Source organism: Schistocerca americana, chromosome 7 (assembly GCF_021461395.2).
Source record: "Schistocerca americana isolate TAMUIC-IGC-003095 chromosome 7, iqSchAmer2.1, whole genome shotgun sequence".
NCBI lineage: Eukaryota > Metazoa > Arthropoda > Insecta > Orthoptera > Acrididae > Schistocerca > Schistocerca americana.
Genome location: NC_060125.1, coordinates 216008225 through 216035187, shown reverse-complemented (window position 1 = coordinate 216035187; position 26963 = coordinate 216008225). Strand labels below are relative to the sequence as shown.

The window sequence follows — 26963 nt, the reverse complement described above, 5'->3', positions numbered from 1 at the left end:
AACTGCCGATGCTCTGAGTTGTATGTTTACACCTGACTCCCAGGAAGAAAATGGCTCAAATGGCTCTGAGCACTATGGGACTTCTGAGGTCATCAGTCCCCTAGAATTTAGAACTACTTAAACCTAACTAACCTAAGGACATCACACACATCCATGCCCGAGGCGTGGTTCCAGACTGTAGCGCCTAGAACCGCTCAGCCACCCCGGTCGGCACTCCCAGGGTCAGGAGCAAGGCGAACAGGACATTAGTGTTCAGGAGATTTTGTCTGACCTTCCTGACCTATTTAGTGGTCTTCAGGAGAAGCAGGCACAGGACCCATGTTGTGGTCTGATTCGAGAAAGGGTCATGGCTGGGGTTTCGGTGCCGCGTTATTGCCTCCTACAAGGGGTACTGTTTAAGCAAGGTAGTGGCGATCGACAATGGGGGGTGTGTTTGCACATTGAGTTAGTACCGATGGTTTTCCAGTATTATCACGATTCTGTTCTTGGCGGCTATCTGGGCCTGTATAAGACAATGGCCAGGATCCGTGAACATTTTGTGTGGCCCTCTCTTTATCACGACATTAGGCGACTGGTAGGGAGTGTGATCTCTGCAAATGGGCGAAGCCGGATTCTGGGGTGTCTCGTGGGCTTCTACACTCACAGAGGGAGAAGTATCCCCTTGATAAAGTTTTTATCGACTATATTGGACCCGGACAAAGAAAGGCAACCATTAAATCTTGGTTGTCGTGGGTGCTTTCTCCCAGTTTACATGGCTGCTTCCTGCTCGGGGGTCACTGCAGAAATCACCACCCAGCAATTGTCGAAGGTTATATCCTGGTTTGGACCGCCGAAATCATTGGTAAGCAACAATGCACCCGCCTTTCTGTCTTGTGTGTTTAAGGCCTTCTGCTTCAATCAGGGTATTAGACATATTACCACCATGCCTTATTATCCTAAGATGTCATTTTCCGGAAGAGTTGATTGGAATTTAAAAACAGCCCTAACCATCTACCATGCCCGGTCACCTGCTAGATGGGATATCACCTTGCTCTGGCTCAATCAAGCGTTTAATACGGCCAAACATGAGGCATCCAGGATGTCACCCGTGGCGTTAATGTTTGCCTATACCATTAATTCTCCATGTCAAATTTGTGGAGTATAAACAACCTCTTACCAACGTCCATCATCCCTCAAAGCCCCCGTGAGAATTGGCAAAGGGCCAGACAGAATATCCATGCAGTCCACCGGCGACAGCAGGTTCGATTAAGCAAGGGTCATAGACCATGTTTGGGAAAGATTGGGAACCTGGTTTTTATCCATAACTTAGCAGCTCCGTCTAGCCAAGACACTAAGGGGAAAATGAAAACCAAGATATAGGGACCCTTGAGCCCGCTTAACTTGGAGGTAAGGGAGATTGCATCAGGCAAGCTGTTTAGGGTACATCTCAGCCAGGTTAAGCTGGGATGAGTAGGGAGGGTCTATCCCACCCCTGGGCGGTGTCCTCTGGCTTAGGAGGGCGAGGATGAGCCGTAGCGAGCTAGCGCCAGTCTTATTTTGTTCATGTACCATTGAGATCGATTGTGGTTGAGGTAAGCTATCTTTGCTTTCCTCGTGTCTTATCTTGCGGCTTCGCAGGCGAAGTGGGGTGGGTTGTTAGCCTTCGACGGGTAACCCTCGAGATCTCGTGACATTTGCAGTGGAGACTAGAGTCAACAGCTGCCAAACAAGCGTGATGACGTTACATGTTGTGGTGTGAAATTGGTTGGGCATTTTGCCGACATTGGCAGCTTGGAGATGCAAGTTCTATGACTCCACTGGGAACAAAATTTGAAGGGAAATGGTGAAGCAGTGAAGCTGTGGAACCCACTCCCTCGTATTGTGTACCTGCTGTGGAGTAAGTCATCGTAATTGTTTGTTCACCGATGCACCCAGAGATTTTAAACTTCATTATTACGATGAGGATTTCTTGGCCTAGTTAAGTGGTGGTCGTTATTTCAAAAATTTCTCAGAAGTTTTACTAGTGCTTTGTGTCTGTTGCAATCAAATGATTTTATGTTGCTGTTTTTAAAGGCTGCACTCTATTAATACAGTTGTCCATGTGTAAGTGAGTCAAAGGTTCTGCCCAGTGTTCTAATGTTTCAGAGTTATTGGAATTTCTTTGTGATTCGGACAGAAATTTTAATTGTGCCAGCACCTTGGCAGGGAGTGAAATGTCATCCAAGGTATAGGCCTGGCAGTGTTTAAGAACCTGGCCAGTACTGGAGTAGGTACATATCCACTTCCAAACTTTAATCTTTATCTTCCTTCCATCAAGGTGGGTTAAGCTGGTAGATATATATATATTGTATGTAACCTGTTTGTACACGAACTTGTTTTCTTAAGTATTAGGGTCAGGCAACTGGCTAAACCTTAAACTGCATAGCATCTGCTGAGTTTCTTGTGCAGCTTTTTCTAGTAATTTTTTATAACATGTCTGAGCACATAAACATTTTTTTAAGGTCAGTGTCTCTGTTGTAGTTTTTTAATTAAGTGATTCTATTATGTTATGTAATGTCATCTTAGTTTGGCACTAGTTTTAAAGTGTTATTAAGTCACTCTTTGCCTGTAATTGCTTCATTATATCTATTCTGAGGCAGGTTCTATAAGGGCATTTGAAGTTTTCAAGTTTGTCAGTAACCCACTTTTCTTAGTTCGGAATTGTTTGTTATAGTACTGAGTATGTTGGGTTTCTAATTGTATTTGCAAAGTTTTATCTAGTGGCTCGTCCACAATTTGTAATCGTCAGTTTTGTTTTAAAGAGGGTAATGTCAATAACTGCCTTAATTATAAAGTGTGACTACCAACCACGATTCCATCCCACTTCCTCTTTTATGGTATTTAAGATGTGGTGTGTAAGTGTGTCATGATTAAGGAAATAAGTATCACTGGTTTTCACCAAATATCAATGCTATTGACACAGTCCTCAGACATTAATATACTCCTCCTTCTACAACACAGACATGTCGTCCATTGAACACAGTGCAAAATTATGTTTGTCTTACCATTCCAGCAGCTGCATACCTTTTCCTGTCATTTTTGCTCAGAACGCCATCTTGAATTGCGTCATGGGAGGGGACAATGGAAGGGATGACAGTGCCCTCTGGTGCTGGTACTGTGAACCAGGTCAGTTGGACTCTGGTCCTCATGATGGATACACTGGATAGCGTTTCTGCCTATGACAACCTAAATTGCTTAAATAAACAATGTGTGCAAAATAAAGACTTACATCCAGCTGCCCAGAACAAACTGAGTCCTTTTCCTGCCAATTTCCAGAGCGTGGAGGGGAGCAAGGCATACAAAGTAAAGACTTATGTCCATCCTACCCAGCAGCTCAGCACAGACTGAGCCCTTTTCCCACCAATTTCCATATGGGAAGAGGAGGGGAGGGGTAGGGGTGTAGGGATGGGGAGAGAAGGGAGGGATAGATTACTGGAGGTAGCCCAACTGACCTATGTTTGCACCAAAATTTGAACTTCCCACCATGCCATCACTTCGACGTTGGCACATCTATGGCCGCCATCTTGGATCAGCCATCTTGAATAAATTTCGCAACAATGCAGAGTGGGGTGATCGTGCTGTTGCCCTACTACTTACGTGGGTGATGGCAGTAATGAAGAATGATGATGAGGATCACAGAAATGGCATTTATACATTAAGCCATGCTATACAGAAGGAGGAAAATGAGGGAGAAGAGGATGACGAAGACTGGAAGGATCAGCAGTTTAGAATTGGAGGAAACTATGGGCTGTATAAACCGTAGAGGAAGACCAAGACATGAATACAGTAAGCAGTTTCAGAACGATGCAAGTTGCAGTAGTTATTCAGAGATGAAAAGGCTCACACAGGATAGTGTAGCATGGAGAGCTGCATCAAGCTAGTCTTCAGACTGCAGACCACCTCACATAGATTTATGACAGATGAGTTTCATATTCGGCTACTTTTTTGTAGGTTTATGTTACATTCAGTTTGTTTTATCTGCATAGTAGTGCAAGCTAGGACCATGCCCTTTCCCCTATTTGTACTAATTGATTGGTTTTTTCTTTTGATAGACAATCTGATGATGCCCCAAAATCATGAAACCTGTCATTGATATTAAATAAATTCGCAACCAAGACTGTTTTCATTCTGAAATAATTCGAAACTGGTATTACTGCCACTTTAATGCAACTGGACTTATTAGGGTGCAAGTGCAAGGATATGTTCCTACTAAAAATACGAAGGTTCCTGTGAAGAAAGCTGAGAGCCTGGTTGTTCTGGGGCTGGAAAAAGTTACTATACTTAAGTAAAGGGTTACTGTGATACATACGAAACGAGTAATTGAAGCAGCATGGAATAACGAAGGTATTCTCGAAGATAGTGTTATGGAACTCATTATTGCTTCTAGCCCCTCATCCACTCCAAAATGAGTGCTGACTACCCCCGTTTGGACGATGCAGCTGCCTGCAGATAACAGTCGGCAAAAGTATGTACAAAAATAAGTTTCGTTGCTTTTGAACAGTATATTTTATATCTATGATCCATGCCTGCATTGCCTATAACCTGTAACATGTAATGTGTCTGCCCCTGAAGCCAGTGTGAGGATAGTTACGCGTAGCCAATGATAGCGAAAATTTCAGTTTGTTTTTAGTGCCAATTTATTTGTTGACATTGCTTGTAGAGGTTAGCCTGAATCACCATGAACAACGTGAGTGTGATGAACAGCTATGCCGTAAGTTGTTGACTGCTGTTTTCTTGGATACATCATGAGGTTGTGGTTAGGTTAGTAGTTCAGTAATTAATCACTTAAAATCAGTTGTCAGCAGAGCACCTAGCACTCCTGTCATACGTCAAGGTGGCCGCTGCCAACACTGCTCTGCATTTTACTTAAGTGCCCTGACATGTTCAATAATATTGTCAGTCTGTCAATATATTGACTGTTTGAGGCTATGTGTTAAGATATTGTCAGTATTAGAAATACTGACAAGCAACATTGATGGCCCCAGGAATATTCTCAATATTGCCAATATGTACTGAGTGTGTGAGATTGAACGTTGACTGTTTGACAATATGTGACATTCAGGTGTTGGCAGAGCTTCACAAACCAGCCACAAAGTGTTAGTGGCCACTGTCTATGTTTCCAGTGCATATTTTATCATATCATCTCTCAGACTCAGCTTTCAAGTAATCTTTTAACACAAAACAGTGGTAATAGCACCATGCAGTAGCAGTCATATTTACCACTCTACGGTAGTCAGTGGAGAATACACTAACGTATTGCTTTCTTTATTAATTTGGGAACGCAGTTGACTTTGCCATATGCATACAATGACTGCAAAATATGTATCAGCCTCACCATATCACAAAATGTAAAAAAAATTACATTAATTATCTGAGAGTAACATTGCAGAACAGATATAATTACTTCATAGGTATCAATAACATTTTTGCTAAATGTGTTTGCTGACATTATAGCACAAAACTCGAGCATTCGAATGACCTGCCAGTAGCCAGAAATCTCAGTTACACTTATTTTACTGTCGACAGTTGTTGCCTCTCCCATTAACCAGTTTTGTTTCTCTATTATTTCTCTATAATTTGTTTCTGTGATTATAATTTTAGTCAGTAATTATCATATGGCAAGTCACTACCTTTTTCATCCCTTCTCGGACTTACTTTCTCTTTTTTGTTGTTTTCTGTTGTTTACTAGCTATAGCTTAAATAGCTGCAACAAACACATTCTTTTGGGCCATATAAGTTCAATAAACGTCAAACAAAAGAGATTAAAATGCATACATCTCCACAGCTACAGTAAGCTCCAGGCCTACTCCAAGGCAAGAAATTAAACAGAAGTACATTTAACGTTGGTATCCAATGCCCATTAGCCATCTCACCACTAGGAGGTACACAATCACTTTAAATTTTCCTTTTACTAACAATACTAGGGAGTGTAAAGCAAATGACGACACTTTGGTGTCATAGAACAATGTTATTCCACTCCCACATAAACAAGATATGACCAAACTGGCTAAACGCTACCCACATGTAAAAACCAAAGCAAACAGTAATACATCAATGACTAGCCACAAGGCTGTTACTCATAAATCAAGTTAACCACTGAAATAAACTACTGGGCCCATAAAACAATATTAAAATGATAATGACAATCAAACCCTTATTTTTTTAAAGAAATCAAGAAACTCAGTGCTCAGTTTGCCCAAAGGCTTTCATCATACACCAACAAGGACCTCACAGTAATAGAAACACTGAGTAAATTACTTCCTCAAAATCGCTAAAGCCAAGTTCCAATCTGGCGACACGGTCACCACTTCCTAATACCAAGAGAATGACAATAAACTACTCAACTTCTGGCTGGAACAGGAGTTCCACAGAAGTGCGTGTGACCAGCCAACACCTAGGCCTCATGCAATGACAGGAAAGTCACTGAAGAAGAAGAAAAACACGTCGCTGCCCCTGACCAGCAGAAAAGCACTGCATCAACCACTGCCAATACAGGGCTATCAACATATACCAAATAACAAACAAGCTTGATATAAATTAACATACACAGCAATTAAACATCATTTTCAAGGAAAGCAACTATTAAAACTTCAGTATAGGAATGGCCTGCTCATAAACATTGTGAGTTAACCTTCCTAGCAATAACAAGAAACAATGTATAAAGTTATTTAATATAATAATTGCACAATAATCAAAAAGGATTAAGTAAGTCAGGGTATATCTTTACTGAGGCCTCTTAGGGACTATTAAACACTGTAATTTGAATACACACCAAATGGCAGATGGCCAGTTAAAATGTAGACGTATCATCTGGAGGGCTCCTCAACATGAAGTAAGAGAGAATGCAAATATAAGCATGCACCTTTAGGCTTAGACACATAATTTTAGTTACAGGCCAAATCCAGTAACTCGCCCCAGGAAGAGTAATAAGGTCTAAAACAAATAGAAATTATGGTCAGTAGTATCATATACACAATGATAACGAACAAGGATTAGAAGCACCAGATTAACATTGCAAAATACTAGCTTGGCGCTTACAGAAACTACCACATTGACACACACAGTCCCAAAAGGGGTCACTGAAAGGAATTGGATTCCTGGATAGCTCACACCGAGGCAGAATTAACAACTTTAAGTATTGTATTTACTGAACAGTCCACAAGCATAATTTAAAATAAATGCCAAGGAGGCCAATGGCTTCAGGACTCCAGGTGGACACCATATAATACTGCCCTCCTGTTCGTAGTTGCTAACAAGCTGTTCAATACATCTTGGCATATTTAGCACACCGCAAATCACTGATGCACTTCCTAACCAGGTTGCACGTGATGAGAGCTGTTCCTTGCCTGCTAAATTCGTCAGTAGTGAAGATCAATACTGCAGAAAAACGTGAGCCCCTTAGCCCAACAATCAAGCATTTCAACTCGGTGCAATCGCCAGGACGCCGTGTACTCAGGCACACCCATCCAACTCCATCTCCCACACACCACTCACTACCACCACAGTCTAACATCACAGTCGCGACACTCACTGCTGTAAAAGTTGTTACTGTTTGCCAGCTGAAGTGACACTACCGCGCCAAGCGGAGACAAAGGAGAACGTCAGATGCCTAGTAAGCATAATGGTTGTTTTGCATCCGTTTCCTACGTAATTTGCGAAATATTTTAATTATTTTTTTGCCTCCAAGAGTTTGTGTAATAACAGAAGAGATAGGTGTTTCTAAAAATGCTTCTAAAATAAGAGCAAATAGTGATAAAAATCACGAATCCTGTGGCAAGCTACAACACATTTGTGAAGAAACACTTCTGACATCAGATAGAGCTGCAGCTTACTATGTTGATATCAAAAGAATATAAACACAGATTCACACGTAAAAAGCATAAACATGTACCTCTGTGTGCCAAAGGGATCGACGTCCTATTTGTCGTTCTGTAGGCCTACTGTGGTTGAGTCATTGTTGCCTGTTGCCACATTTTATAATTCTAAGTGGGACAAGCAACTGCCAAATAGTGGAAGAAATGTGCTGTGCGCGCAAACCCCACGTCCTCAAAGCCAATAGCACTGTCCGATTTGCTGCTATATGTTAAATCTGCCATTAGAGACATTTCGTCCAATGACGTATTCACTAGTTTATCAGTATCAGGGAAACCTTCTACTTTAAAAGGTGGAATATATTGTCACTTATCCCACATTTTATTTATATGCCTTCCACACCCCTCTGTAATCTACACATTGATGGGAGGATAAAACATTCTGCCAAAACCTGTATGCCTGAGTGCTGTAATATAATACATTTAGAGCAAACAGCTTATTTTCGTCTTTCCATCTTGTAGCATGCTTCTCCTTCAGTGGCATTCTAATCTGACTTGACAACAAGTCAAGGCATCTTTTTTTTAAAATATCGCGATCCTACAGTATTCGGAATTTGTTTGCCCTTCACTTGATCCTGTTCTGTTGCTGTCTGTCCTTAAAATGATAGGAACTTTCCTTGTGCTGTAATAGTTTTGCACGAAGTCTATCAATCTACACGTTCTGACAGTTCACACGATTTTGCCAGATATGAATAACTGCACTTAATTTAAGCACTTCGTGCTCACAGCAAGTCTGTGTTGACGATTCAGATGAATCTGGCACTAACATATGAAGAGTTGAACTAGCTGCTTCTGTGACATAGGACTGTTCTACAGCTTTAGATGGATTATCGAATCTTTGTGGCAGATTCCACTTCATCGTCAGCTGACACAGCTTATTCGGGTCGTCAAACAGTGTGGGTACTGCATTCCACACGAGTTCATTATTGTCTGCATTCATGAACTGGTTTGGTTCCAAGTGTAGCGAACAAAACTTAAAATTGTTATAAAGATAAACAGGGTCTTTATTCATGAGATCTTCTAGGCTGTTATTCACTAGCCATTTTCTGCTCCTAAAACGAAACATTAATCATTAATGCACCTCTAGTTCGGAAGAAAATCCAGACGATACAGTTTAGTAACATTATGGTATATACCTCTCAGGGTCCTTAGTAAAGCTAAAAAGAGACAGATGTAGTATCTTCTTCTTGTTTTTGCTGCAATTTATTGCGCTACAGACGCTCCCGTTTGTAAGAACCATTGTACAAGTCAGAATAAACAACTACCATTCGCTTTCGCTTTCACGATAGCGCCGAACTCCGCAGTTTCACTTGGAGCGCTTCTGGCGCAATAGGCAACAAAATCCAGGCGAAGTGTCGCGACTGTTATGTTTATGCTACCACATAGCCCGAGAGGGAACAGATAACCAAGCAATGATGATACAACGAGAGCCAAAATCGATTATGATGATGTTTGGTTTGTGGGACGCTCAACTGTGCGGTCATCAACACCTGTACGAAGTCCCAATTTTTACACAACTCAATTCTTTACACAGTCCAGTGGAGCCACTGACACGAATGATGTTGATGCTGATGAAATGATGAGAACAACACAAACACCAAATCTCCAGGCAGCGAAAATCCCCAACCCGGCAGGGAATCGAACCCTGGACCCCTTGTGCCAGAAGCAGCAACGCTAGCCACTGGACCACGAGCTGCGGACGCCAGAATCAATGGCACGCGCCCACAAGTAGCGCCAGTGCGCTCGCGAGCGCGTCCTCACAGAAACAGCCGTGGCTCACTTACAGTAAGTTTTTTTTTGGTATTACGCATATAACTACTTCAATTTAGGTGTTATGATTACTTTACATGTGACCTTAAAATATCTACTTACATATACAGAGTTACAGGACTCGAAAAAAATTTGCCAAAGTGAAGTGCAAGAGTATTTCGATCATCTTCAGCATTAGTCCCATCCATTGAAAAGGATAGAATATTTATAGTGTATTATTAGAAGATTACATTCGATAGTTTGTTATAATGAGAATTTGAATAAGTGTGAAGTCTTTAAATCTTATAGCTACATGTAGTATGCTATGGATTTGTCATTTGTACGAACTGTATTCAGGATAAAAATGCATTGAATAGCTGTAAATCTTAATCAGATGTGTGTGATGTGTGTAATTTCAGCAGCGTCGGTTGTCTGGAATGTATGTTATACCTTAATGAAAAACAAAGAATATAACTTGAGAAACAAAAATTTTGTGAGTCTTGAAACTTAAAATTTCGTCCTCTGAAAAAAGTGAGAATTGAGACTTTTCAGACTTTTGCTCTGGGTGCTTCAGTTGTCAACAGAAGGACGCCACAGTAGGTTCGATTCAGGTTCAACATTTCTAGACATGATAATATTCCTAAAATTTAACTTTATGGTAGATTGTGAATTGTAAGTAGGCGCATAATATAGAAGCAACTGAGGAATGCGTTCTGCTTTTTGAAATAGTTGTTCCTTCCAGAGTCTCCAACAAAATGTGACAACACATGCATCATGGAGATTGGTTTGACTAACATTTTTGAGAGGTGTTATTCACTGCCTCACTTGCTGTTGTATTTATGTCTCAGAATGATAAAATTCATTACGGCAGCAATGGGTGGGTACTCTACAAGAAGAACATTTCTGGAAATACAGAGCACTATTTGTGCACCCACTTTTGCAGTTCTTGGGCATATATAAATCTTGTTCCTATTATGTGGTGATTATTAATTATATTGAGGGTATATGTGAAGAATAAAATAACATTTATAATAAACAAACATATTCTTCTTAATAATCCTGAGGTAGAAATGTACCTATGGCACATATCCAAACAGAAGGCTGTTATCTCATCCTAATATTAGAGGAACAGTAACTGTTTCATACGTAATTTTGGCTTGTGCAATCATCTCTAGCACCTGTACGTAATCTGGAAGGCAAGAGGAAGTACCTAACAGGAGGTATGACACCTTCACTGTCTTCTGCCTTCTTTTCTACAGTCATCTCAGCTTAAAACTGTCAGTTTTGTTTTCAGAATAAAAATGCCTGTTCTCACATGTGAAAGAATTAGCAGATGGTGCTGCTTCAAAAGTAGCATGACAAGAAAATAACAAAAATTGCATAAAGTTCAAAATTATGACCAGAACATAAAAGTTAAAACAAATGATTTTAGAATAAAAATATATTAATCCATATACATTTGTTTATTTTATTTTCATTTAATTACACCAGAGAACTGAAATAATTAACAAAACTGTCTCTTATGCCTGTTTTCCGGTCTCATACACATTGCTTTAATAACCCTGCTGGCTGTCCCCTTGCCAATACCAATGAAGTCTCCAATGGCCAGAAGGAAATCACCAGAGGCAAAATATCTGAGTGTTCATTGGTGGAACATAGTAATTTCTGAAAGAAAGAAGAGAATGAAATGAGACAATTTGTGTGACAATTCAAGAGAAACTTAGAAACATAACTCGCCAGCCACTCTTTCCACTGTTATGATTATGTAGATTCAATAACTAAATATTCCAGTTGGCTGAAGGAAAAGTAGCTATGTTCGTATAGCACAGAGGTAATAATTATTTTATGATAAATATGGATGTGGTTATGTTGATAATACTATCAACTGAGAAACGCAACAGTTACGAGCTATAGCTGAGTTTCCTCTTAATTTTGCTGAGTTAAACGTAGCTTGAGTAAGTACAAATAATTTACATGTCTATGGGTATAATGGTATGTGGTGGACAATTCTACTATCTTAGGCGTTCACTAAAAGATCGAAACTAATTGTCCTAATGAGAGATAAACAATGAATGACATTTTCTGCTATAGCTGTGGCTGAGTTAATTCAGGACATTAGTGTACCATCAAAATTTTTATTACATTAAACAGCCATAATAAGCCATCAAATTTGGGGAAATGGTATTTAACATAAGCACAATATATTTCAATTTAAGTTACCTTCAATTAGCTACAATTTGACAAAGGAGGACACTGAAAATAACTTGATATTGAAGGAAAGTTATTACGTGGCATTCCAGGTACAACTTCCATTTTCTACAGCTATGTAAATTCAATAGCTATATTCCTGTTCTGCTCTTATAACATTCATATATAGCTATCATTTTACAATAAACATGATTAGGCTTAAGTGAACAATACTAATAATTGCGAAACACAACAACTATGTGTTGTAGCTGAGGAAGCATCATTTTAGTTTGTCTCTTTTTTTGAAAGAAAACATACTCATTTTCGTGTTAATATTAGTGTGTTTAACTTAGCTTGAGTAACCACACACAGTTCACAAGCTTCAGTGAGAAGGGGTGGGAGACAATGTTGTTGCTTTGAAGTTTTAAAAGGGTCTGCGATCCTAATATTTTCACTAAACTGCTAGATTTGTTCTGACACTGCTGTAGTGTTTTTAAAAAAAGTCATTGCCAACAGAAAATAGTGTGGAACAATATTTTCTGCTATGGATATAATGTGGATTGAAATCAGGACACTACTGCTTTATCGAAACGTTTTGCAACATGAGAAATCATGTTGTTTTTGTCTAAAACTGAAAAAGCTGTTAATGAAAATAGCACCAACTGGAGCGGTTTTTTGGTTTGATTAAGTCTGTTATGGCATTGTCTGCTAAATAAAACGAAACGGTCCTTTCTACTACTGCAGAAATTGTAACACAAACTACATAAATAATATCAGAATTCATGAAGTACTGAAATCAACTCCATATAACGGCAAATAAACAGTATTATTTTAGAAAACTGAGAAACAGCTTCACCTGTCTGTCATATGCTCCAGTTTCTCATGTACAAGATTGAAAAGACAAAGTTCAGCTCCCTTTGACAAGCGAAATCTGGATATAAATTCGGGATCGTCGAATTCTTCGAAATAATTGGGCTGACGTCTCAATATCTTCTACTTTGTCATGTAGAAACGTGTTCAGGGACTTGGGTATTTTAACCACTGCTTTTCAGTATATTTATTTCTAAATGAAATTTATTGCAAATAATATGTCTCTATTTCCAACAAATATCTCAATATATAGTATCAATACTAGGAAAAAAACACTCTACATAAAGACTTAAAATCACTTACATTGGTCCAAAAATGAGTCCAATATTCAGGAACACACAATTTCAATAAATTACCAGTAACTATCAAAAATTTGTTTTCAGATAAAAAACAGTTCAAACAGAGTTTGAAAAACTTTTTGGTAGGCAACACCTCCTACTCTATAGATGAATATCTTAACAGAGACTGTTAGACCAATAAAGTAAAAGTGTCTGATTTCAGTTTTGACAGCACCTGGTCACAACAGAAAAGATTAGGTATTTTGTGTATGATACATTTATTAAAAGTGCGTAACGATGTTCCTTCTGACAGTTTATTCATTCTGTAAATATTAGCAGTTCCAGTTTACTGTAATGTATTCACTACTTTTGACGATCTCCTGACAAATGATCAGGGAAGACAATATTATACTCAAATGTGCCATGTTTTTGATGTTTTATTTTCTGGCATGTTCCACACCCACGAGAATCATCTCGTTTTGGGTTCTACGGATCGAAAACTGAATCTAATCTAATCCGATGAAAACTGATGAAGGCGTGACGTCGGGGCCAACGGGAAATACGGGCCCCGCAATGGTCTTTTGAGGTCACACTGCTTGCCTTTGCCCAACATTGTGAAAAATTCGCTATTTCTGGGGCCATAAGGAAAATCGTTATGTCAACGAAAAGGTACCCAATAAAGTCCGTAACTTTGTTATCTGTTATCGAGAGCGTGAGCCTATTTGAACACGTACTACAAAGTCTTAAAGTAGCAACAAATAACAACTCGCTCTCCGCTGGAGACGGTAGCTGCAATTCGTTAAGCCTGTAATGTCAAATGCTGTGGCGTATGCCCACAGGACCCATGTATCTCGTTGGCCCTGCTTGACGCGACGTGACGCGACAGTCGTTTGACGGCCTGTGTGAACGCTACCATTTGAAATGTATCGTGGAATGTGATGATATGACGTGAAGGCAAGAGTGAATTGGCCTCAATTGTTAATTCTCGTATAACTTTTATGAAAGACTGCAACTGTGATACGGTCTCTGTGGATGATGTAAGAAACGGTTTTTAACTGTAAAATTCGTCTTACTGTCATTTGCAATACATTGTGGGCAGAAATAAAATTGTGAAACGCATGGACAATATACTGTTGTAACTAATTAACTCTGTCAAATCGATAGGTCGGTCGGTAACATTATCTTTCTTCTTGAAGTCGGAAAAAGTTCGATTGCCAAGCAACATTTTTCGGTTTGTGCAACGAAGTTTTGTTGCACGTAGTAAGAGAAATTTTAAAAATTATTTGAGAAACGTGAATAATATTATTATTGCCGGAATACAGTTCACCTTAATGATGTTTGAGACTACATTACTACCAAAAGCACTCGCAAACACAATTTACAGTAAAAAAACAGCTATGGGTTGACGTATCGTAAAACAAACACTTCTTGTCAACATTATATTCGGGTCATGCGCTGAAGAAGGAACTGCTGACGTCGTCATCATCGACTATGTTTAAAAAAAGCACTGTGACAGAATATTAAGGTGATAAGCTGTCACAGTAGTCTATTGGAATCTCAATTTGTTGGGAGCAATGACCCAGTCACAGCTTTTGCAGTTCGTAAACTGTAGTATTTTGAGAAATCATGAAATAATTTGGGAAGATATCTGGGTGAGAGGCGGAAAAATTGTAAATCCTGAAAAAATGTTTTTTGACGAAAAGATCAGTGCAGACGTTCAAATTGACTGCAGGGGAGCCCTTATTTCGCCTGGTTTCATTGAACTACAGATTAATGGTATGGCCGTTCAAACGACTTAAGCGTTCATGAACAATTCTCTGCCTCAAATGCCTTGATAATTGTACAGTTTCATTAATCTATTCGAAATGTGCTTAATACGACAGCTTATGAATGCATTTTTGAAGGTGGTTTCGGAGTTGACTTCTCTTGCGACTTTGAAGATGTTGAGGAGGGACTTAGAGTAGTGGCGAAAGGTATTCTGGCCCATGGTGTTACTTCATTTTGTCCGACGGTTGTTACATCTCCAGCTCATGTATATGACAAGGTAAGCATTTCATTTCCACTGATGTTATGTGTAAGCTTGATAAATATGCAGGGGACGTGGTAGTGGTACACGGGTTATCGCATTGTGTGTCTTCAATACAACTTTTTCTTGCATTCTAAACTACATTCATCAGAATTTGCGTGTTTGTTGGTTTGTAACATTATCATCATCCAGTTGGATACGCAACAGAATATTCCACGTAGCTTAAGACAAAATCTGAAGTAGTTCATATTAATAATCAATATTTATTTGTACTTCGATCACTTTGTACAATGATAGACATAGTCAACACATCACACACATTGTTGACCAAGATGGACGAATTCGTCACTGAAAATTAAATGTGTTCGTCAGTAGTTTAGATACTGTTAGATGTAAACATCATTTTCAACGCCTTCGTAAATAAACCAGCTGTTTTTATGTTACTTATTTATACATGCAATGCACTAAAGAATATGGTAATTTACGTCGCTATGTCGTACTTTTGTGATGATGCATTTCTGTGTTGTTCTCAATGAAAATCATTGCTCTTCTATCTGATAGTTGTGAACTTGATTGTTAAGTGCTGAACCTGTCACGTGTGAGTCTCTCTCTCTCGACACAGAATGGCCGGTACTTACTTTCAGGATGTCAATTCCCTGTGCTGCTGATACAGAGAAAACTCTTCTTAGTTTTCTCTTGTGGATGAAAGAGGGATAGAGTTGGGGAAGAAGGCAGGTCTCCCAGACCCAAGTTGTGGGGATACCCCCATTTTGAGGATGAGGGACAAGAATCATATTTTTTATGAAAAAAATGGCAGTGCATGATTACATATTCATTATTGGGCACTGCTCAAAATGTCAAGAACTTGCATGCACTATATAGATGTACTTCCCAGTGATTTAATTCTTATACCACTGCAGTTATACACTTCAGCACGGACAAGTATTTTAGTATATTATACTAAGTCTTGAGTGTAGTTACTCCCGTAAAGCAGCCTACTGCAAGAAAGAGAGAGACACTGTACTTACTTTGGCAGGAGTAGGAATCAGCCCGCCTCGCTTCAGTTTTTGTGTGTCCATCCGTCTGATGATCTGTGGGACTTTGGCCATTCACTTATGTAATAAAATGAAGCACCTGCAGCTGTCATATTGATGTTATTTAGTTACATTGCAACCAGCTACAGTGACTCGATACACCGTCTTCAGGCCTGTGTGCATAAACAGTAATGACAGCATCATCAGCTTACCAACCATGCAGATAAGAATACATATTTAAAGCAGAATAAGAACCATGCCCCCCCCCCCCCCCAGTGAACCATGGACCTTGACGTTGGTGGGGAGGCTTGCGTGCCTCAGCGATACAGATAGCCGTACCGTAGGTGCAACCACAACGGAGGGGTATCTGTTGAGAGGTCAGACAAACGTGTGGTTCCTGAAGAGGGGCAGCAGCCTCTTCAGTCGTTGCAGGGGCAACAGTCTGGATGATTGACTGATCTGGCCTTGTAAGACTAACCAAAATGGCCTTGCTGTTCTGGTACTGCGAACGGCTGAAAGCAAGGGGAAACTACAGCCGTAATTTTTCGCAAGGGCATGCAGCTTTACTGTATGATTAAATGATGATGGCGTCCTCTTGGGTAAAATATTCCGGAGGTAAAATAGTCCCCCATTCGGATCTCCGGGTGGGGACTACTCAAGAGAACGTTGTTATCAGGAGAAAGAAAACTGGCGTTCTACGGATCGGAGCGTGGAATGTCAGATCCCTTAATCGGGCAGGTAGGTTATAAAATTTAAAAAGGGAAATGGATAGGTTAAAGTTAGATATGGTGGGAATGAGTGAAGTTCGGTGGCAGGAGGAACAAGACTTCTGGTCAGGTGACTACAGGGTTATAAACACAAAATCAAATAGGGGTAATGCAGGAGTAGGTTTAATAATGAATAGGAAAATAGGAATGCGGGTAAGCTACTACAAACAGCATAGTGAACGCATTATTGTGGCCAAGATAGATACGAAGCCCACATCTACTACAGTAGTACAAGTTTATATGCCAACTAGCTCTGCAGATGACGAAGAAATTGAAGAAATGTATGATGAGATAAAAGAAATTATTCAGGTAGTCAAGGGAGACGAAAATTTAATAGTCACGGGTGACTGGAATTCGACAGTAAGAAAAGGGAGAGACGGAAACATAGTAGGTGAATACGGATTGGGGCTAAGAAATGAAAGAGGAAGCCGTCTGGTAGAATTTTGCGCAGAGCATAACTTAATCATAGCTAACACTTGGTTTAAGAATCATGAAAGGAGGTTGTGTACATGGAAGAACCCTGGAGATAATAAAAGGTATCAGATAAATTATATAATGGTAAGACAGAGATTTAGGAACCAGGTTTTAAATTGTAAGACATTTCCAGGGGCAGATGTGGACTCTGACCACAATCTATTAGTTATGAACTGTAGATTAAAACTGAAGAAACTGCAAAAAGGTGGGAATTTAAGGAGATGGGACCTGGATAAACTGAAAGAACCAGAGGTTGTACAGAGTTTCAGGGAGAGCATAAGGGAACAATTGACAGGAATGGGGGAAAGAAATACAGTAGAAGAAGAGTGGGTAGCTCTGAGGGATCAAATAGTGAAGGCAGCAGAGGATCAAATAGGTAAAAAGACGAGGGCTAACAGAAACCCTTGGGTAACGGAGAAGTATTGAATTTAATTGATGAAAGGAGAAAAAAATAAAAAGTCAGTAAGTGAAGCAGGCAAAAAGGAATACAAACGTCTCAAAAATGAGATCGACAGGAAGTGCAAAATGGCTAAGCAGGGATGGCTAGAGGACAAATGTAAGGATGTAGAGGCTTGTCTCACTAGGGGTAAGATAGATACAGCCTACAGGAAAATTAAAGAGACCTTTGGAGAAAGGAGAAACACTTGCATGAATATCAAGAGCTCAGATGGAAACCCAGTTCTTAGCAAAGAAGGGAAAGCAGAAAGGTGGAAGGAGTATATAGAGGGTTTATACAAGGGCGATATACTTGAGGACAATATTATGGAAATGGAAGAGGATGTAGATGAAGATGAAATGGGAGATATGATGTTGCGTGAAGAGTTTGACAGAGCACTGAAAGACCTGAGACGAAACAAGGCCCCCAGAGTAGACAACATTCCATTAGAACTACTGACAGCCTTGGGAGAGCCAGTGCTGACAAAACTCTACTACCTGGTGAGCAAGATGTATGAGACAGGCGAAATTCCCTCAGACTTCAAGAAGAATATAATAATTCCAATCCCAAAGAAAGCAGTTGTTGACAGATGTGAAAATTACCGAACTATCAGTTTAATAAGTCACAGCTGCAAAATACTAATGTGAATTCTTTACAGATGAATGGAAAAACTTATAGAAGCCGACCTCGGGGAAGATCAGTTTGGATTCCGTAGAAATGGTGGAACACGTGAGGCAATACTGACCCTACGACTTGTCTTAGAAGAAAGATTAAGGAAAGGCAAACCTATGTTTCTAGCATTTGTAGACTTAGAGAAAGCTTTTGACAATGTTGATTGGAATACTCTCTTTCAAATTCTGAAGGTGGCAGGAGTAAAATACAGGGAGCGAAAGGCTATTCACAATTTGTACAGAAAGCAGATGGCAGTTATAAGAGTCGAGGGGTATGAAAGGGAAGCAGTGGCTGGGAAGGGAGTGAGACAGGGTTGTAGCCTATCCCTGATGTTATTCAATCTGTATATTGAGCAAGCAATAAAGGAAACAAAAGAAAAGTTCGGAGTAGGTATTAAAATCCATGGAGAAGAAATAAAAACTTTGAGGTTCGCCGATGACATTGTAATTCTGTCAGAGACAGCAAAGGACTTGGAAGAGCAGTTGAACGGAATGGACAGTGTCTTGAAAGGAGGGTATAAGATAAACATCAACAAAAGCAAAACGAGGATAATGGAATGTAGTCGAATTAAGTCGGCTGATGCTGAAGGAATTAGATTAGGAAATGAGACATTTAAAGTAGTAAAGGAGTTTTGCTATTTGGGGAGCAAAATAACTAATGATGGTCGAAGTTGAGAGGATATAAAATGTATACTGGCAATGGTAAGGAAAGCGTTTCTGAAGAAGAAAAATTTGTTAACTTAGAGTATAGATTTAAATGTCAGGAAGTCGCTTCTGAAAGTATTTGTATGGAGTGTAGCCATGTATGGAAGTGAAACGTGGACGATAAATAGTTTAGACAAGAAGAGAATAGAAGCTTTTGAAATGTGGTGCTACAGAAGAATGCTGAAGATTAGTTGGGTAGATCACATAACTAATGAGGAGGTGTTGAATAGGATTGGGGAGAAGAGATGTTTGTGGCACAACTTGACTAGAAGAAGGGATCGGTTGGTAGGACATGTTCCGAGACATCGGGGGGATCACCAATTTAGTATTGGAGGGTAAAAATTGTAGAGGGAGACCAAGAGATGAATACACTAAGCAGATTCAGAAGGATATAGGTACTGGGAGATGAAGAAGCTTGCACAGGATAGAGTAGCATGGAGAGCTGCATCAAACCAGTAATCATTTGATAAAAACCAACATCCATTGTCACATACCTAAAACTGAATTATATAACGTATGCCATAACGAATTTCCACTCAATACATTGTACAGATGTACTATCTATTAATCAAATCATTAATAAAATATCCCATCATTAAAACTGGCCAGTTAAATGAGACAGTGAACTGCAAAATCCTGAAGCAACCTACTAATCTGCAAAAATAAATGTAGGAAATGGTAGATGTATGAAGAAAACAACAACAACATCAAAAATAAGTTAACGAAAGAAATATGCATCTGTGTGCGAGTAGTCTGCAAAAGGACAGCATAACCAAAATCTAAGTGTCAATATGGGTAAACCTATCAAAATGATGATATAAATAAGTCTATACATCATGTCAAGGTTATAAAATGCTAAGGTGCAAACAGTTGGGGAACACAGTTATGTCATATGCATAAAATGAGTGTTTAAATGTAGAAAACCATCTATACTGTAAAATATGTAGAATATACAAAAAGCACCCACAATATACTGTTCAGGGTAGACAACATTCATGTGTTAATGCATCCATATATCATGTAATGCCACAAAACAGACATCAGACTAGTATTACACTGGCAAGAGACAAACAAGGAAATAGCCATTTGCATTATGGATTAGTATGATAGACATCACAGCATTGAGCAGTAAAATTTTATTTTCTGTCCAACATCTGATATACTGTAATGGAAGAACCAATAGAAAGCATTTGTTTCTAAGAGATTTAAGAGGAAAAATAAGACCACTAATGGAACTTCAAATAAAGATCTCTAATGTCTCAAAGAAAACATTTGATCCCAAGTGCAGACATGGTGTGCAAAATGATGTCTCATTGCTGAACAATTAGCTTATCAGAAAAGATAAAAAGGTGCAAATATTGTCCATGCAACAAACACAGGAAAAGTTCCATGATGTGTATGAAATATAAAAACAACACCTGTGAAAAACATAGTGGCATTCTTCGTCAAATGTTGTAAATTAAGAAAATTGTAAGACTATGAAAAATGTATAATAATCATTTTTAAAATATAACTTATAATTCCTATTATGGAGAACAATAAGGATGTTTTAATTCAAGGAATTGAACTTAATAACTCTTACAACATGTAGAATTGCAACTTATAAATGTATTAATACAATATTTGCTTATGTTGCATGTAAATGATTGTAACTGATAAAAATAAACTCTTGGAGCTCTGTAAAAAAAAAATTAATAAAATATTACTTAGTCCCACCATATTCTTTTAGCATAATTTAGTAACATTTCAGTATCTAAATAAATTTGAAACAAATAAATTCAACTCCACAAAATGAGTATATGAAAAGAGAACAATTTACAGTAAGAACTGTTCCTTGCAGGCACTGCATATGCATTCGTGTGTTTTCAACACCACACATCCGAGGGTTAAGGTGAATGCTGGTATTATACCTCTGAAAAGGACGTGGCTGAATTCCTCCTAGTTCATTGCTTTATCTGAGCCTGTGCTCCATCTCTAATGACCTTGACATCAAGCAGACTTTGTACTCTGGTGTGGTTCACATAAGCTTTATTTTTGGTTTGACAGCTTGACATTTACAAAGGTATTACATTGACCAAAGAATAAAACTAAGCATGGCATATTAGTTTCAAATACTAGGCTAGCTGAGCTATGCTTGGCCGCAGTTCTCTACGTGTATTGCTACAGCTCTTTTGTATGTATTGGTTCATGCTGAATGTTATTTAAAAACTGTGTTAAAGTTGTTAATGCTTTTGTGGAATAAAGTTGTGTTCAGCCTATTGGTCACACTGTACTTTTACCTAATTAGAACACGACTGGCAATGAGTGCGGTGCTGTTCTCACGCAAATGTCTACTCTGCTTTGTCCTCTGTTTATTCTCATAATGGCTGATGGTGTTATGGAGGACATTTTATGGCAGTTATTCTCATAATGGCTGATGGTGTTATGGAGGACATTTTATGGCAGTTGCTCATACAGCAAGAATCATTCATCATGGCATTGCATCATCACTCACAGGCATTGGACAGCCAAATTCAGATACTGCAATCCTTGGCTTCTGTTTTGTCTAGTTGGCACGCTCCTCCATCTGTGTCACCTGCTGTTTTGTCCTCTGTGGCCCCCATGGTTTATCTGCCTCCCTTTTATATGTACAGTGAGTCCATTGAGGAACAGGATGCATACAAGAAATGTCTGTGACAACACTTTCAAGCTTTTGGGATTACTGATGCTATTTTGTGTCATGCAGTGTTCCTTTCTTGGATATTACCAAGAATGTATCAAGTCCTATGTCGGCTCACCCCTTTCCAGGATCCATCTTCTTCAACATTTCACCAAATGAGTGGAATTCTTTCAAAATATTACTGTAAGCATACCCATGTTACTGGATTCCGGGTTGAGTTTTACCACCGGAGGAAGCAACCACATCAATCCTATTGAGCAAGAGTGGCTGAACTCCATGTGTTGTCATTGTCATTTTGTGTCTGATGTACATAAAGAGCCATATGCTGATCAGATGGTGAGAGGTGCTATCGTTTGTTTATCTCCAGATCATAAGGTGCGAGAGCAGGATCTCCAGTGTGAAAAGCCATCCCTCTCCAAAGTTTTAGCTATTGCACAGTCATTTGAGGTTTTGCGAGCTATGGGTAACCAAATTAAGTTGTGGTGTGAAGTATCAACAATCCAACCCTCTCCTCCGCACCAAGCTTCAGATAGTTCTCAGGGGTCTGCATATGATCATGGTGAAAAGGTGGCTGGCCTTGCTCCCAGCAGCAGTTGCACCAACAAAGTAAACAGGTCAGTAAACAGCAGCGGTCGTGTTCCATGCTCCTATCCTGCCGTTTCATTAACCATAACACCCCAGCCTGCCCAAGAGGCTGGGCTGCCAGTCATAATTGCAACAAAAAGGTCATATTGCTTCTGTCTGTAATGCAAGAATTCAGCACAACGAGCCTGATGCGGACATGGAAAACATATGAGCTATTTCTGTTGCACCAAACAAGCTTTCCATTATCTTGCAGTTTTTCGTAAAGTTGTGCACATGCAATTGGATACAGGAGCTGTGGTAACCTTCTCACAAACTTGTATGAGCTTGGGCTCCCCTCGCTTCTTCCTGTTTCACGAAAGTTAATAAATTACAATAAAAAGAGTATTCATATTCTCAGCCAGTTCTCTGCCCCGGTAACCTACAAGTCAGTAGTCTGGTCACTTTCATTTCTTGTTGTGGGTCACGCACATATGGAGAATCTTTTTCGATTTTGGTTTTACCATTTCAGATGAATTTAGTGTCTGAACAACTGCCATATACACAATTAGGTGCATTACGTACTGACTTTTCGTCTTTGTTCGCTCCTGAATTTGGGGAGTGCCAACAATTTTCAAGCGCTTATTACCACAGAACCTTCTGCTCGGCCTCCTTTTTTTCCAGTCCCATCCGTTTCGAGTGGCACTCGCAGAACAAGTCGTGGTCAATAGTTCTCAAAAATCGACTTGTTAGATGCCTATTTTCAACTTCCTGTAGCTACAGAGTCATAACGTATGTCTGTTGTCAATACCCCTTTTGGACTGTACCAATAATCGCGGTTGCCTTTTGGAGTCGCAAGTGCTCCTGCTATTTTTCAACATTTTGATTCAACTTATAACATCTATGCCACGTTGTGCGTGCTATCTGGATGACTTTGTAGTTTCTGGAGCCTCCACTGAGGAACGTTTACAAAATCTCCATACTCTTTTTTTTTTTTTTTATGTCCTCCAAGCAACTGGGTTGAAGTGTAATTTAAAAAAATGTCAATTTTTTTCAACCTTCCGTTATTTATCTCGGGTTTGAAGTTTCTCGCAAGGGTCTCAAACCCCTGCATCAACACGTTTTTGTAGGCAAAGTTGCCTACTACCATAAATTTTTGCCTGGGGCAGTGACAGTCACACAGACATTACATGCATTGCTGCACAAGAGGACTCAGTTTCACTGGTTGGCAGCTTGTGAAACCTTAAGACCATGTTGCAGTCTGCACCCTACCTGTTGATGTACCAACCAGGCTTCCACTTGGTCCTTGCGGCAGATGCTTCACAGTATGGGTTGGGGCTGGTACTGGCTCATAGATATCCAGATTGCTGCTATTGTTTATGCCTCAAAAACGCTGACTCCTGCTTGAAACAGGTACTCTCGGATGGAAAAGGAAGCCTTGGCCATTGTGTATGCTGTGAAGAAATTCCATGTTTTTCTCTATGGTACTAAATTGCACCTGGTCACCGATCACAAACTATTAGTTTCCTTATTCAGTCCTTCTGCATGATTGCCAGATAAAGCGGCATATTGCATTCAACCCCTTGGGCTCTTTTTCCTTTCAAATTACAACTACGAGGTTTATTTCCACCCTTCGAATCGAAATGCACATGCTAATGCTTTGAACGGCCTGTCGGCCAGTATGGACACAGGATTTGATCAGGAGGAATTGCTTTGTATCCATACTGATGTCGCCGCACGGCAGATGATTGATGGTGCAATGTGGTTTGCCAGATTCACCACCACCTTGTGCATCTGATTGCCTCCATAATTATTACATCTTTCGACATCAGTTCTCTGAAGTGAAGTGGATGGTGTTCTACTTTTAGAGATGGATAATACAGCCCCTTGGGTCATGATCCCTTCAGTGCTTCATTGGGAGGTTTCTTGTGTATTACATGCAGATCATTGGGATGTATCACACACAAAAGTGCTGGCCCATCAACAAATGTTTGGGCCTGGCTTGGACAGTGACAAACATTACCCTCCTGGCTGCACTATGTGTGATGTACCGAGCAACTCCCTGGGAGTCATCTCCTTGGCCGATGCCGTTGCATTCGTGGGACCGTACACGTGCGGATTTTGCTGGCCCCTTTCTCAGTGCTTATTGGCAGTTGGTCATTTCCTGTATGTTGCTCATTGTGTTTCCACATCCACAACTGCCACCGTCATAGCCTTGCCCTATTTTTTCACTTGAAGGCTTGCCCGTGACATTAGTGTATGATGATGATTCACAATTTTCGTCACACGAGTTGGCGGCATTTTGCGTTTCCCGTGGTATCTGTCACATCTTTGCCCTATCCTTCCATCCACAATCTAATGGTGAGGCAGAACGTTCAAAACTCAGATGAAAAAGTATGTTGCCAACCATCCATCTGACGTTGCCTTAGATTGGTTCTCTCCTCATACCGTTTCACACTGTTCGGCGAGAAGAGCTCAGTGGAGCTACTCCACAGGTGCCAGCTGACGACACTGCTGTGCATCTTCTAGGTGGACATGAACCTGTGCAGCTGCCACACCTCTTGTGGCTGGGTGTGGCTGTCTGGGCATGCGGTTTCGGATGTCACCATAAATTGATTCCAACTGTCATTTCCAGGTCCTGGGTTGGCATCTCTGTGACATCTGCACGGAGGACAGCCTCTACTCGAGGCGCTATTAAAAGCTTCACATTTGTGTGGACAGCTGAGCGTCCCCTGATGTCACACCATTGTGTCTGAGCTCTTCTACATCAGACATCCCATCACCCGCCGCTGCTGGTGTTCCACTCCCGCATGGGCAATGGCTTCCGTCCTTGGTGGCCAAACCAACAGTTTCTCTGTTGCTTCAAACACCATTATCAGGGATTCAATCACCCAATCCTGAGCAATCACTGATACCAGTATCAACAGCACTATGAGCTCAATCACCAGAGCCAATGTACGAGGTTGACATGGAAACAGCTCTGGCATCGCCAGTGTCGCTGTCTTTGACTTGGGATGGTGGGCACAGAATGTAACCATGCCAGGAGCACTTCAGACCGTACGCTTCCATTGCAGCATGTCACCTTAGCCAGAGCCCAGTAGACGAGGAGGACAGCAGGGATGTCTCAAGAGTCTGTGATCTCCCTAAGAGAAGAGGAATGCAGCTGTGGGTACCTCAAACTTGTGTGTGTGTATGTGTGTGTGTGTGTGTGCGCGTGCGTGCGTGGGGAGGGGGGGGGGGGGGGGAGAGAGAGAGAGAGAGAGAGAGAGAGAGAGAGAGAGAGAGAGAGAGATCATCATCATCAGAGCCTGCCATGGGCCCCAGTCTATTCAGTGTTAACTGATCATGTTTGGCTGCAGTTATGTGTATGTAATTCATTCCAGCTGAATGTTACTTAAATGCTATATTCAAGTTATTAATGCTTTGTTGGAATAAAGTGTCTTCCATCTACTGGGGTCTACTGGTCATGTTGACTTATACGTAATTACAACAGTAAGAAATAAAATAATATGGAAAATACTACACGATACCTTTTTAAATGTCAAGCTACAAACCTACAAGACAGTATGTGTGAACCAAAACAGATAGAACACACAAATTTACACACACTTTAGTTTCAATATGTTGTTGTTGTGGTCTTCAGTCCTGAGACTGGTTTGATGCAGCTCTCCATGCTACTCTATCCTGTGCAAGCTTCTTCATCTCCCAGTACCTACTGCAACCTACATCCTTCTGAATCTGCTTAGTGTATTGATCTCTTGGTCTCCCTCTACGATTTTTACCCTCCACGCTGCCCTCCAATGCTAAATTTGTGATCCCTTGATGCCTCAAAACATGTCCTACCAACCGATCCCTTCTTCTAGTCAAGTTGTGCCACAAACTTCTCTTCTCCCCAATCCTATTCAACACCTCCTCATTAGTTATGTGATCTACCCATCTAATCTTCAGCATTCTTCTGTAGCACCACATTTCGAAAGCTTCTATTCTCTTCTTGTCCAAACTATTTATCGTCCATGTTTCACTTCCATACATGGCTACACTCCATACAAATACTTTCAGAAACGACTTTCTGACACTTAAGTCTATACTCGACGTTAACAAATTTCTCTTCTTCAGAAACGATTTCCTTGCCATTGCCAGTCTACACTTTATATCCTCTCTACTTCGACCATCATCAGTTATTTTACTCCCTAAATAGCAAAACTCCTTTACTACTTTAAGTGCCTCATTTCCTAATCTAATTCCCTCAGCATCACCGGATTTAATTTGACTACATTCCATTATCCTCGTTTTGCTTTTGTTGATGTTCATCTTATATCCTCCTTTCAAGACACTGTCCATTCCGTTCAACTGCTCGTCCAAGTCCTTTGCTGTCTCTGACAGAATTACAATGTCATCGGCGAACCTCAAAGTTTTTACTGCTTCTCCATGAATTTTAATACCTACTCCGAATTTTTCTTTTGCTTCCTTTACTGCTTGCTGAATATACAGATTGAATAACATCGGGAAGAGGCTACAACCCTGTTTCACTCCCTTCCCAACCACTGCTTCCCTTTCATGCCCCCGAGCCTTATAACTGCCATCTGGTTTCTGTACAAATTGTAAATAGCCTTTCACTCCCTGTATTTTACCCCTACCACCTTCAGAATTTGAAAGA

At 40.2% G+C, this 26963-nt stretch overlaps 1 protein-coding gene and 1 long non-coding RNA gene across 4 annotated transcripts in view; one reads left to right on the top strand and one right to left on the bottom strand.

The window, feature by feature from the left end:
* Positions 1-11139: 11139 nt before the first annotated feature.
* LOC124621917 lies at positions 11140-21046 on the bottom strand. Of its 2 annotated transcripts, none has more exons than XR_006980585.1 (3): positions 20997-21046; positions 16028-16206; positions 11140-11303 (listed from the first exon to the last, which is right to left on the bottom strand). It is a non-coding gene; the product is annotated as an uncharacterized LOC124621917 (long non-coding RNA). The 2 variants fall into 2 exon arrangements; XR_006980586.1 differs by lacking the exon at positions 20997-21046 and adding an exon at positions 20906-20995.
* The window catches only part of LOC124621916 (N-acetylglucosamine-6-phosphate deacetylase), a 111210-nt gene continuing 98448 nt past the window's right edge, over positions 14202-26963 (top strand). The window contains exons 1-2 of one of the 2 annotated variants that reach the window (XM_047147421.1): positions 14202-14749; positions 14878-15017. In XM_047147421.1, the coding sequence (XP_047003377.1) occupies positions 14548-14749; positions 14878-15017 (342 nt within the window). In that variant the 5' untranslated portion in view covers positions 14202-14547. The remainder of the gene's footprint in view (positions 14750-14877; positions 15018-26963) is intronic. The other variant, XM_047147420.1, reaches the window with a different exon arrangement.